Source organism: Urocitellus parryii, chromosome 6, assembly GCF_045843805.1.
Source record: "Urocitellus parryii isolate mUroPar1 chromosome 6, mUroPar1.hap1, whole genome shotgun sequence".
Taxonomy (NCBI): Eukaryota; Metazoa; Chordata; class Mammalia; order Rodentia; family Sciuridae; genus Urocitellus; species Urocitellus parryii.
In genome coordinates, this window is record NC_135536.1 from 88436628 (window position 1) to 88450648 (window position 14021).

At 37.3% G+C, this 14021-nt stretch overlaps 1 protein-coding gene across 1 annotated transcript in view; it reads right to left on the reverse strand.

Moving 5' to 3' along the window:
- The window catches only part of Ino80 (INO80 complex ATPase subunit), a 136094-nt gene that overhangs the window by 45253 nt on the left and 76820 nt on the right, over positions 1-14021 (reverse strand). Inside the window, exons 25-26 of the mRNA XM_077799815.1 lie at positions 9102-9242; positions 1746-1971 (exon numbers count right to left, since the gene is read on the reverse strand). Coding sequence (XP_077655941.1) covers positions 1746-1971; positions 9102-9242 — 367 coding nt within the window. The remainder of the gene's footprint in view (positions 1-1745; positions 1972-9101; positions 9243-14021) is intronic.

Below are 14021 nucleotides of genomic sequence, written 5' to 3' on the forward strand. Positions count from 1 at the left end.
AGCCGGTGACAGTAAAATTAGGGTAACAGATTAAATAATCTCTGTTTTCCAAGGAAAGGAGCCTTCTGAAAGGATCTTATATCCACCTGGTGAAGCATGGGGAAGCAATCAAGGTGAGAAACCCAGGAGATTTTGGTTCAGTCTCTCCAAGGAATGTAAAAGAACCAACACTTCCCAGTGTAACAAAAAATGTGAAAGTATAAAGGAAAGAGAGATAAAATACGGGTTCCAGTGACACCCGCCTCCGCGCCCACCACTGGCCCAGAGAGTCTACAGAGCACAATGGGGTCAGTGAGGAGCTGGTTGGTTCTCACAGTAAACAGCCAGTGAGGCTGGTGCTTTTTATCGATGCAAAAAGAACTCAGACACTTCCTGCTATTTAAACAAGGTCCATTTTTCTTTCAAAGAACAGGAAAAGCCACAAGAGATTCCCACAGCGCCAGCAATAAGCCTTCTAACTCCTGTACTGGGAACTAAGAAACCAGAATGAAGAAGAAATAAGGTGCTATCCTGCTTCTTTTGATACCTGCACTCACCTCCTGCCTGGGCTTACTACACTTGGGCTTTCCCCTGATTTCCAAACAATATACATCCACCATATTCATGTGTTCTAAGTCAGTTCTGAGTATGCAATAGTGCTTTAAAAAAATTTTTTTTAAATTGTAGTTGGACAAAATACCTTTATTTTATTGTTATGTGGTGCTGAGGATCGAACCCAGGGCCCCACCGTGCTAGGAGAGTATTCTACCACTGAGCCACAACCCCAGCCCAGCAATAGTGCTTTTACATATCAAAAAAGGCATCTTCCAGTCAGAGCTTCAACAAATTACAAGAAGCCTTGACACAAAGCCCCTTGACACTTGTAATAAAGTTAACATTAAATGGAAAAACCAGGCCTTCAGCACTGGAATTCAATAACTTTTAGAAATAGTAGATGTTCCCTTTTGAATGTTTAGCTCTAGTTTACTTCCATTTCATGTCAATAAGATGAATATACTCAAGATATCAGAGAATTAGAACAACCATAACTAATACCGTAGCTCCAAGTTCATACGCCAGTATGCCAGCAGGTGTAAGTAAAGATTATGAGCGTTATAAGTTGAACACAGAGATTATGAACTCTCTTTATGTTCAACTTCCTTACAAGTAGTCTCACCAAAGCAAAGATGAAAACCTAGTTTCCTCTCAACCCCTGACCTTGACCCTAGGGGGTCTGGGAATCTGCTAGAATTTTGGCACAAAACACGCTGTTTTTCCTTTTGTTATCATTCAGATCTCTAGTGTTCCCTGCAGGACACTGTTTATGCTACTTAAATGAGGCTTTCTGGGAGTGACGACATTCTCATTCATTCAACTGGCAATGACATAGACAAATGAATTCATTCTACCTGAATCCTTTCCTCCTACCATGCTTCCCCCCCTCTTTTTTCCCATCCCCCCTGCTGTTCTGGGGATGGAACCCATGGCTTTGTGCATGCTGGGCAAATTCTCTACTACTGTGCTTCATTCCAGTTCCACTCACTTACTCGCCGCCCCCCCCCCCCCAAGAGTACCATTCCTCTCTCCTAAGAAAACATTTATCTCTCCAAATCTTAAAGAATTAGTATTTTCACTTAAAAATTACTAAGAACTAAAAATGAGATAGAAGAAACCTCAAGAACTCTGCAAAACCACCACAGGGAATATCTCACGTATTCTCCTTTTGCTAAAGCTGAGAACACATTCCAAGAGAACGTATAACTCACCTGGAATCCTGATGAAAGACCAACCATTCTGGGGCCTGATGCTCCACAGTCCTCCGGCTGGCTCTGGGAAGAACTGAGATCGTCGATTCAGCCAGTCTGCAGCCAGTTCAGGGGCCCCATTCAACAAACACTGCTTGGCTGCCAGACTCCCTCCTTCCTTCAGAACTCGCCTCTCATATTCTGCACTTCGGTCATTGCAATAAGAATCCAATGGCACTGCGGTGACCTGCAAAGATTCACACAAGACAACTTTCACGTTTTTTCATACACATTAAGTTTTTGGGACTCTAAAACCAGACTGATATGGAAAATTCTTAGGCTGACAGTTTTAAATACCCTGTGCTGACAAATTAAGCGTCCCAGATACTGACTTAATGAGCTTCTCCAGATTAAAAGGCCAACTCTAGTAACATGAATCTGCAAACAAAATAAAGATATAAAGAGAGCTAGAGTAGGCAGATAAGTGAGGATATCAGGCCAGCAATGATTCTGTTTTTATATATATACGTCCCATCATTCCACCACCTCCATTCATTGCTAGATTATGTTCCTGGTAAAGTGCTACTAGTAATACACATCATGGCGATGCCTAAAAGACAGCTGGAGCTAGTCATCATTAAAGAACTAGAAGAGTATTGGCCTGGCACATCTAGAGCCATCTTTAACGCTCCAGTAGCAAAATTCCCAAGTTTATCAACACTTCTTTCTGTTTCTCTGACCAGTTTTCTGATTATCAAACCTAATGGAAGATAAAAGAAACTTTCTTTCAAGCTATAAGCTAGGAAAGAGGGGGTCAATGGGGTGAAGGATAGGAGAGAAGCAACTGCCAGCAAGAAACAGATTCATGGCCTGGGTAAGTAAGAGACTGCACAATTCTTATCAGAAGGTGTTTTAAATGTAGATTATTTGGTCTGGTACAGTGGTGCATGCCTGTAATCCCAGTGGTTCAGGAGGCTGAAGCAAGAGGATCAAGAGTTCAAAGCCAGCCTCAGAAACTTAGCAAGGCCCTTAGCAACTCAGCAAGATCCTGTTTCTAAATGAACTATAAAAAAGGGCTGAGGATATGGCTCAATGGTTAAGTGCCCCTGGTTTTATTGCCTGGTAACAATAACAACAATAAAAAAGGTGCAGCCCCACAACAGTATGATGCCACCCTAATAAAATAGTGGTATATTCAGATGGCTGTGGCATCATCTGATAAGGAGCCTGCTGAAAATGACAAAGCTACCTGTTGTCAAAATGTAGAGGCCAAGAATGATAATAATGCTAAAGCCTATTACAAGCAATGAATTGGTCACGAGAACCTTGGAGCTAGACTGAGACACAGAGAAACTGGGCATAAGGAATAAGGGCAAGAATATGAAAGAACAAGAACATAAAGCATTGGCTGTAACTCTATTACTTCTTAGAAGTAGGCTATTAACTATTCTATTTTCACATCAATGGATTTTTGAGGGCAACATTTCTGAAGTTTTTGCATGCATAAGCAGTTGAGTGGGAATGTATCAAAAGTGAGCATTTTAATATAGAAGGCCTGGTCTAGGTTTTTAATACACCCCAGATTATCAAGCTACGGCTAGAAAAATACTGCATTGGGGTACATAAACAATCAGGTACATAAATGAACCTGTAGCTGTAGGTGTTTCTACTGGGAATAAGAAGGTATCAAGATCAGAGAAAGAACATCATTTACCAATAAACAGACAATAACCCCTCTGGGGGCAGATGAAGTGAAATGGAGTTTGCTAGGGAACAGTGCCATCTATAGTCCATATGCAAAACTACAAAGTGCCATTGCAAATGGGGCTCAGAATTCTAAAATCCACCCAGGTTCACTGAAGAAATAACTTTATCCGGACAGTCTTAGGAGATCACACCATCTACATCTCTCCAGAGCTTGCTTTCTTGACTCCAATATATGTGCCTTCCCATTGATACTTGAGCTTAGGAAAAATAAAAGACTGAAATACATTGCACAAGCATTAATTAGATCTCTCCTCCCTGTTATTGTTTGCCCTCTTAAGACCTCAGGAAGACTCTGAGCCAGAGTAGACATTCTCCATGTAGGATGTGAGTCCCATAACCTCATGATTCATAATACCTATACTTCAATAAAAACAGCTGAAGTAGGACTAGGGTTGACGCTCAGTGGTACAGTGCTTGCCTAGGTGCTGAGTTCAATCCTCGTCACCACATATAAATAAGTAAAATAAAGGTATTGTGTCCATGTACAACTAAAAATATTTAAAACAACAATAACAACAAAAACAGCTAAAGTAGTAGTGGTCTGGACATCAGAAATATGATCAGCTTTATATATTTCCAACAGCATGCATACTCTTGAAGTAAAGCATACTTGGTCTTTTCTAATGAGAGACTGATAATGATCAATTGTACATTCAATGACAATTGCCTTTCTTTTTTATAAAAAGCAGAACTCACCTGGGAACTATACATAAAGACTTTGGGCCAATACTCTTAAAAGAAAAATTAAGAGCTAGAAACTCAGGATGAATAGGTAGAGAACAGTGACGGAGAAAGGATGCTTTCTGTTGAGGACTCATTTCTTTCTTTTTTTTTTCAAATGCAAATACTCTTTATTTTTTTGTTTAATATTTATTTTTTAGTTATTGGCGGACACAACAGCTTTGTTTGTATGTGGTGCTGAGGATCGAACCCGGGCAGCACGCATGCCAGGCGAGCGCGCTACCGCTTGAGTCACATCCCCAGCCCCAGGACTCATTTCTAAGCACTTTTTTTTTTTTACTTGTCCTTTTTAGATATACATGACAGTAGAATATATTTTGACATACCCACATGGAGTATAACTTATTCTAATTGGGATCCCATTCTCGTGGTTGTACATGATGTGGAGTGGAGTTTCACTGTTGGTGTATTCATATATGAACATAGGAAAGTTTTGTCTAATTCATTCTACTGTCTAGGTACTCTTTTTAGGGAGGGGGCATCGTGGGGATTTAACTCAGGGGCACTTGCCCACTGAGCTACATCCCCAGCCCTTTTTAATTTTTTTTTTTTTTTTAAATTTAGAGACAGGGTCTCACTGAGTTGTTTAGTGCCTTGCTTTCTGCCGAGACTGACTTTGAACTCGTGATCCTCTTATCTAAGACTACTGAGCCGCTGGGATTACAGGCATGTGCCACTGCACCTGGCTAGGCACTCTTAATAGTTTAAAAACAAAACAACCTTTTCTAGTTATAAACTTTCACCTAGTTTTTCAATTTCCATTTTGCTGATATCCTTCCAAGACCAGGGCTGAAAGCAAAGTATAGTTCTTAGTGAAATATTTTTTAATGTTTTGATAAGCTTCTTTGGCTAGGAACCTTGGATCAAGATATATGCAGAATCACAGATGTCATGTTCTAAGTAGTAAGGAGTGTACTTGTGAGGTTCTAAAGAGGGCAAAAAAAATCCTTTTCTGCTTAGAATCAATCCCACTTCCAAGTCAGCTCCATTCTAGACAGCTTTCACCCATTCTGCCAACGCTAAATGGCCTTGCTGATGGCCCAGGTTGAAGCTTCAAAGCTTCTCTCATTCCACCACAGATGGGATGAAAATTCATAGAAGAGCTGGAAAATGGTGGCACATGCCTATAATGGTACCTACTCCAGAAGTTGAGGCAAGAGTATCAGACATTCAAGGCCAGACTACTTGACAACTTAGCAAGATCCTGTCTCAATGTAAAATAAAAAGGGCTGGGAATGTAGCTTTGTGGTAGAATACTTGTCTAGCATGTGCAAAGCCCTGGGTTCAATTCCTAGTATCTAAGGAAAGAAGAAGAAAAAAAGATAACACAAGATAATTAAGATATGTCATGACAAATCATCATTCACTCGAAGACTGATCTGAAGGTGATAACTACATATATGTACATGTAACATTCAGACACGCTTAGAATTCTTACTATCATCATAATCTTGATGTAATTACTGCCATTTTCAGGTTCAGCACAGGCTATATAATAAAACTTTACAAAGATGAGAGGGTCTCAGGAGGAAAGGAGGGTGCTGGGGAGTAGCTTTTCAGAAAAATGAGTAGTTGGTTATAGAACATAGGAGGATTCAGTAGTAATGAAGAATTTTTTTTTAAATTAACCTTTTTTTAGTTTTAGATGGAAATGAAACCTTTCTTTTATTTTTATGTGGTGCTGAAGATCGAACCCAGTGCCTCGCACATGCTAAGCAAGTGTTCTACCACTGAGCCACAACCCCAGCCCAGTAACAAAGAAATTTTATGTCCGTAAATGCAACTACAGGTCAAAATAGTTCATTTTTATTGGCTCTATAAAATATTGGGAATGTGAGAAATAAAGCCTTGATATCCGTCTCGCAGAAATCTAAACTTCCTCTACTAGGAAGAACAAAACCAGAAGTATATCTCCAGCAATTAGAGAAATGCAAATCAAAACAACTCTGAGATTCCATCTCACTCTAGTCAGAATGGCAATGATCAAGAATACAAGCACTAGTAAGTGTTGGCAAGGGTGTGTGGAAAAAAGATACACTCATTGATGGTGGGACTGCAAAACTGGTGCAACCACTATGGAAAGCAGCATGGAGATTCCTCAGAAAACATGGAATGAACCACCATTTGGCCCAGCTATCCCACTCCTTGGTTTATACCCAAAAGACTTAAAGTCAAGACATTATGGTGACATAGCCACAATAATGTTTATAGTAGCTAAATTCCCAATAGCTAAACTATGGAACCATCCTAGATGCCCTTCAACAGATGAATGGATAAAGAAAATGTGGTACATATATACAATGGAATATTACTCAGCTTTAAAGAAGAATTAAATTATGGCATTTTGCTGGTAAATGAATGGAACTAAAGAATATCATGCTAAGTGAAATAAGCAGATTCCAAAAAAACAAAGGTTGAATGTTTTCTCTGACAAGTGGATGCTGATTCATAATTGGAGGGGGGTGGGGTAGGGAAGAGACTGAAAAAAAAAAACTTAAAAAAATTTTTTTTAGTTGTAGATACACACAATGCCTTTAATTAATTATTTTTTATATGGTGCTGAGGCTCAAACCCAGTGCCTCACAGGTGCTAGGCAAGTGTTCCACCACTGAGCTGCAACTCTAGCCCTGGGAACTTTTTGTGCAGAGGGGAGTGAAGGGTGGAGTGGGGCTGTGGGGAAAAGAATGGTAGAATGAGACTGACATTATTACCCTATATACATATCTAAGATTACAGTATTGGTGTGACTCTGCATCATGTATAGCCAGAGGAATGAGAAGTTGTGCTCTAGTTGGGTACAATGTGTCCAGATGCATTCCACTGTCATATATAACTAATCAGAACAAATTAAAAATTGAAATTAAAAAATTAATTAAAACAAAACCAAAGAACCAGAGGTGTAAGGCTGTCTTCTATGGAAACATGGCTTTAGATGCTGTCTAGTGTAAGTATACTTCCCTAAGTCAACTTAAGCTTCTAAGACCAAGAGTATTTTGGAAAAGCAGGATACATACAAAATCTAAATCCTTTCTAGATAGCCAAATAAACCCAATGAAGTTGATAGTGGCAAGAGAATGAAGTTCACACATCAAAGGACTAGTAGAAAGAAATCTAGGCAGGCAGGAGTCAGTGGGACTGAATACCTTATTTCCATTCATCATTTCTTTGGAATCTGCCAGATTCTGGTGTTTTTTTTGTTTTGTTTTGTTTTTGTTTTTAATAAACTTAAAGATGCAAGCCAATAAACATAATGGTAGAAAAATGTTTTCCAGGAGACTGACCCATATATACGACTCCTCAGTATTTATCAAGAAGAATTAAAGTTATTATACAACAGTGATACATGAATACCCATGTTCACAGAGGCACAATTCAAAATGGCCAAACCAGCAGCCTAGGTGTCCATCAATGAATGGATAGATACAGAAAATGTGGCATATATACACAATGAAATTTAATTCAGCCATAAAGAAAAATGAAATTATATCATTTGCAGGAAAAAATGGATAAAATTACAAATCATCAGGTTAAGGGAAATAAGTCAAATTCAAGAGATTAAGGGTAGTGTGTTTTCTCTCATAATATGCAGAAGCTAGAGAGGAAAAAGGAAAAAGAAGGTGAGGGTAAATCTTATAAAAATCAAAGGGAGATCAGTAGAGGAAAGGGACCAAGGCGTAGGAAGTGGGGAGGTACTGAGGAATGATAATGGCCAAATTAAGTAACAATAAATCTCATCATTACATACAACTATATTGTACCAAAAAAAGGAAAAGGAAAAAGATACATATATATATATATGTATGTATACATATACATATGTATATACATTCATACATACATATATGTGTATATATATATATATATACACATGTATATACACATATGCATGTATATATATACATACTTATAGATATATATAAAAGAAGAAGAAAATGTCAGTCTCAGAGAGCTGCCTGGCCAACTAGAAGTTGTCCATTGCAGCAAAAGAAAACAAACTGGGTAAACAGAAACTTACTCTTTTCTCTAATTACTTAGTCTAGCCACATGTCTATTCTGCCTTTCTCCCATCATTACTTCTTTGTAGAGCTTTCTGTCTGGCTCTGATCAACATGGATAGGAAAGGCAGTGAAGATATAGGCAAAGTAAACAACTCATTGAGCCAATGGAAGCCTTTGCAGTGATACTTGTTAGCAATCATGGAAGTACTGTTTTGATAAACAGGGTATTAGGAAGGATCCAGCCAGCTGCTCAAAGTTGAACCACAATAGAAATTACTCCCGCTCTGCAAATAAATGTATAACTGCTGAATGGGGAATAGATGCAACAGTCACCTTTTAGATAGAATGAACTTGTGAACCTCCAATGTAGGCAAGACTGCTTAGGAAGTGAGAAAACATCAGAATGAGAAACTGCTTGATTCTGGAGTGTAATATTTCCTTTTATTATGTGAAAACTGTACTGAGGTGATAAGGCCCAGATCAAATTTCCCCCCTAATTGGGGTCCCTCCTATGAAAATCCTTTAAAACCTCAATGCACGTGACAAATGGCTCCCTCTCCCCTGACCCTGCAGTTGAGTGATAATCAACCCGACAGATGGCTTGTTCCTATTGTAGTTTAGAACTCCTGATAAAATGAGAAGCAGCAGCTATCTACAATAAACTATTCTCAAATCTACACAATGCAAGATAAAGAAATGCTGTCTTGTGAAGGCCAGGACCATGGATGTCATCCTTTTTAAATACTATGACTTATATGTTCCCTTAAGGTTCAAAATAGCCTTAAAACAGTTCTGTTTATGAAGGAGACTCTTTGAAATTTGTTTTATTTCTTCTAGTACATTTAATCTCTTCCCCTCTTGTGGCACTTACTCGTGGACTGGCCACACACAAAAAAGATGGCAGCTCAGTGAGCAGGCAGCAACGAAGTGAAGAGGTAGCTGATCTCCGCTGATGGACAACCTGGTCTGAGTAGCCACTCACGGCTTTACAGTGGCTGCTGAAAACAAGAGACTTCAAAACAAAAATGCAAGTTAGTGCCAGGACAGAAGCAAAATGAAGAGCAAACAAAACAAAACCTCATTAAGTATCTGAATTAACGTCTGTCTTAACCAATACTATTAATTCTAATAAACAATTAGATACTAATTAGAACCAAGTATGTAATATAGATGATGTCCATATTGATTTCAAAATGTGCTTCTGTTGGTATACCTTAAGTGGTATAACTAATTCTATACCTGGAAGATAATACTGTTGATTACAAATAGACCCAGCAAAATTTTAAAAGACAAAAGTGTACATAGGACCCAGTGCCTCCTAAAATTTCAAATACTCACAGCACTCATTTCTGAGAGTTTATAAAATGTGTCAATATGCAAAAATAAAAACTTGATTCAACTGTGTTAAAACATTTACAATAGCTGCCTAACATAGTTACATCGCTAAAGAAAAATTTTATTGTATAATTTGAAAAGCTCAATGCAACATTTTCTAAATTCAAGAATCAAAGAAATACTATTTTTTATGAGATGCTCCATGAAAGAGAAAATTTTTAAAAAAATCACTATGAAAATATATTCTGCAAACCCTCTATGGTTATTTTCCTTCTTGAATAATCAAAATATGCATTCATATATTAAAGGCTCTGAGGAATTCCCTTTCAAGAGAAAGCAGTTTATGTTTTTTAACTTCTATGTAGCATAACATTTTAAAAACTTTATCTGACTACAGAGCAAGGGAAAGACTTTAATGTAACATATTTTCATACCTGACAAAATCGTTTAACTAAAGAGCACATTTTGAAAAATGCTAGCTTAATTAATTATGTTGTTTTTACTGTAATCAAGGTAATAACTATATCTTAATTGAAACTATTTGATGCTGGAATCAAAGTTCGTGTCTTATAATCTTACACACAAGTTTGTAACTTTAGGTCCATGACCTATGTGTATTTAATAAACTCTTAAAATTGTATGTTAAAAAAGAAAGTGTACACAGGGAAAATTTAGTTCATTTGTTATACTGTGGATTCAAACTCACATCTTGAATTAAAGACAATGATGACCAACATTATTTACCTAAAATTTTAAGGCAATTTAGCATCATGAGTACCAATATAGTGCAGTATAGTTCTAGCAAAGGTAGATGTTTTCTTTATTTTAAAGAAACATAAATATAAGTGGTCAGGAAAAGCAAACAATATCCATTTAGAACACCTATCTCATAATTACTTAAAAATATAAATTCCTGACTTAAATTATTATATTAAAGAGTCTTCATAGCTGCCATTCATACAAAAGGTTTTAAGCATGGAATGTTCACACAAAAGAGAAGCCCATAGTGAGATCATTGTTCTATGTTGTAAACACAGAAGTTCTTTCATTAGAACAATGTTAGATATTTTATCTTTGGGTATTCAATCTTGATTATTTCATTTATTTGTTTTAGTGGTTTTTAAGTTAAGATGGGTGGTAATCCTAAAAACGATAGGGATGAAGACAGAACACAAACTAATCAAATTTATTCACAGTTTTAAGGTCAAAAAACAAACTGTAAGAATAGCAACCATGATGCTGCAAGAGAATGACAGTTATAACTGCAGTAACATCTTTCAGATGTTTTTTTCAGTACATATCCTGTTCTTCCATTCATATGGGCCTATTTTACCCAGGGCTTAAAGTTCCTGAAATAAAAGAGTTTCTCAGGATCATGATTTGAGTAAAGTGATCTCAAGTTGTCTAGTAGGACATATGCATCAACATTTGTTTTAATGAACTAATCACATGTTCTGAATAATGGTTATGAAAAAACTCAAAAGACTTTTGCTATTTTTCAGCAGAGTAGAACTGTCTTTGGTGGTCTCTAATCACAAGCATGGAAGTTTTTACAACATTTGTTTTGCGAAGTTACATGAGTAAAAAGTTACATGGGTAACTTTGACATGTTTGGCTTTGTCCATAGATGCTAAAGTCCTGGTCAATACCCAGGAAAGAATTTTGACCTTCTGGCAGTTTTCCGATACCATCTGTGTTCTCATCTTGACTGGAATGTGCACTGAAGGTCATGTATTTCGCTACATGCTTATGTTCTTTACCATCTGAATGCCTAATATAAGGATAATTATGAAGATTGTTAAGTCTAGCTGTTACCTCCTTCTTTGAATACTGAATACAAGGAACATTATTCAAAAAACACTACTGTTACTGTAGAGACAAAGGTTTAAAAAAAAAAAAAAGGCCTCCAAGTTTGTTTTGTTCCCCAAAGCATATTTCTGACCTTGACCCTCCTGCGGTTGGAGAAATGACACAGGTCTACCAACTTCTGTTCATCTCAGCTAGCTAGAAAAGTAGTTCAGGGCTGCTAGCTGGGAAGCCCACTGCCTCAGACCATCCCTCCGCAAATGGCTGAGGCAGCAAAAGGAGATGGCCTGAAGACATCTGAATTCTTTGCTAACTTCTAGAGAAAGTAAACAATGTCAGGGATTTCTGTAAGTTGTTCTCATTTTACCAATCATCAAATGGCAAAATTCAGCAGAAACCTGTTTCTTAGTACATGGCAAAGATATAAAAGTAGGGGCTAGCGCTGTAGCTCAGTGACAGAGCACGTGCCTACATGTGAGGTACTGGATTTGATTCTTAGCACTGCATATAAACAAACAAAGAAAGATCCACCAACAACTAAAAATAAATAAATAAAAGTAGAATGAACATTTCCTCCAATCTCTTCCCTTCAACAAAATAGTTATTACTAAGAAAGAGATATATTATTTATCATGGGGGGGGGCTCTTAACAAAATGTTATTGGAGGTACCTTTCTGGGAAAAGTCTGTCTAGTAATAATTATATTACCATGGTCATCATTCCCAAATTAGAACACATTTACTTATATTTTACATGGGACAGGAAAAAATGGAATTCTTATTGAAGTCACTAAGCCAAGGTGATATATTCCTTTTTTTTAAAAAAATTATTTATTTATTTATTTGTTTGTTTGTTTGTTTTTAGGTGGACACAATATCTTTGTTTTTATATGGTGCTGAAAATCGAACCCAGTGCCTCACGCATGCTAAGCAAACATGCTACCACTTGAGTCATATCCCCAGCCCCTGATATATTCCTTTCTAATTCTAGATTTAAAACAAAACAAAACAGCAGGACATGAGGGGACATGTCTATAATTCCCAGGTACTCAAGGAGGCTGAGGCAGGAGGATTGCAAGTTCAAAGCCAGCCTTAGCAACTTAGTAAGACTCTGTTTCAAAATAAAAATTATAAAAGTCTGGGGGGTGAGTAGCTCTATGGTAGAGAACCCTGTTGCATTCAATCCCCCTAGTACTAGAAAAAAAAAAAGCCACACCCAAATCAGTAGTTCAAAATGTTCATTCAACAGACAGCCTTTACTTTAGAGAAATCCTGACTATTCCTAGAATATTATACTTATTATATACTTTTCTAGATTTGTTTCTCTAACATTAGCTCCATCAATTCCTCCTTAATCCAGTGGTCTTTTGTAGCACATTAATTCCCTTCCATTTAATGACACGAACCACTGGACAAAGAAAAAATTAATGTTTGAGATAAAAAACACCTCAAATACCATTATATAATATGATTGGAGGGTAGAAATAGAAAATAAGGTTCTTACTTCTTTGGTCTATTTTGGCCACACACACACACACACACACACACACACACACACACACACACACATCCTAGAAAGTTAACAGAATTTCACACTATGGGGAAAGTGACTTGATTTTAATGTGGTCACAGTTTTTGCTATTCTGTTGTCCCTTTTTCATGCTCTTGAATGTCTCATTACCCTGTAAGCACTGGCAGCTGTGTGCATCTAGCTGCCAGAACCACAATATGCATATAGTAGTGAAGTTAGGCTTCTCTAAAGAGTCTCTTGGCACCATGTAAAAGCCTCAAGTGAAAACAAGCAGGCCAGGATGGCAGGCCCCCACAGCTGTCCACTCCTTGCCACAGTGTAACATAGAAAACACACAGATGTTTTTCCTTTAGGTGTCGTTTTATTCATTTAACAAGGGGCCGTGGATTGTTCTCCATTTCAAAAATTAAAGAAAAGGTCTCCTGTTAAATGAAAGGGTACAGTGTTTATAAATCAACCGCCAGAGTACATGGATTCTACTTTCACAGATATTTTAAGTATCCAAACAAAAAGGGGGAAAATAAAATACAGAAAAACACAATGGTTTCCCAGAGCTTTCCATAAAGGGCGTTGGCATCTCTCATTATCTCAGGAAATGACGAAAGATATAGATACCACAGCTGAAAAATTTAACACTTAGCGGAGGAGTTTTTGAAAATTTCCTGTTTGAGGGCTTCTTCATCAATACCCAGTTAAAGTTCTTTTAAGGATTTAACAGAGAACAGTGTTTAAAATCTAAGCATAGGCCACTCTTTTCAAACAACTCCCCTCTCCTTTCAGTAAAGGATTGAATCTAGAAGTGCTCTACCATTGAAAGACATCCCCTTCTTTTTATTTTTATTTTGAGATTGGGTCTTGTTTAGTGGCTGAGGATGGCCTTAAATTTGCAAACTTCCTGCCTCAGCCTCCAGAGTTGCTGTAATTACAAGTGTAATTCTCACTACACCTGACTCAAAAACAACTCTTTATGCTGAAACTTTTATATATTTTAAATTAGAAAATCTGAAACATCCCTAATTTCTATAAATTAGTTAGATCACTATAATTGTAGAATATATAAAGTTTTCAACACCCATATTCTAAAGTGGACCATTACCATGACAACTGTTCACTGAGATAG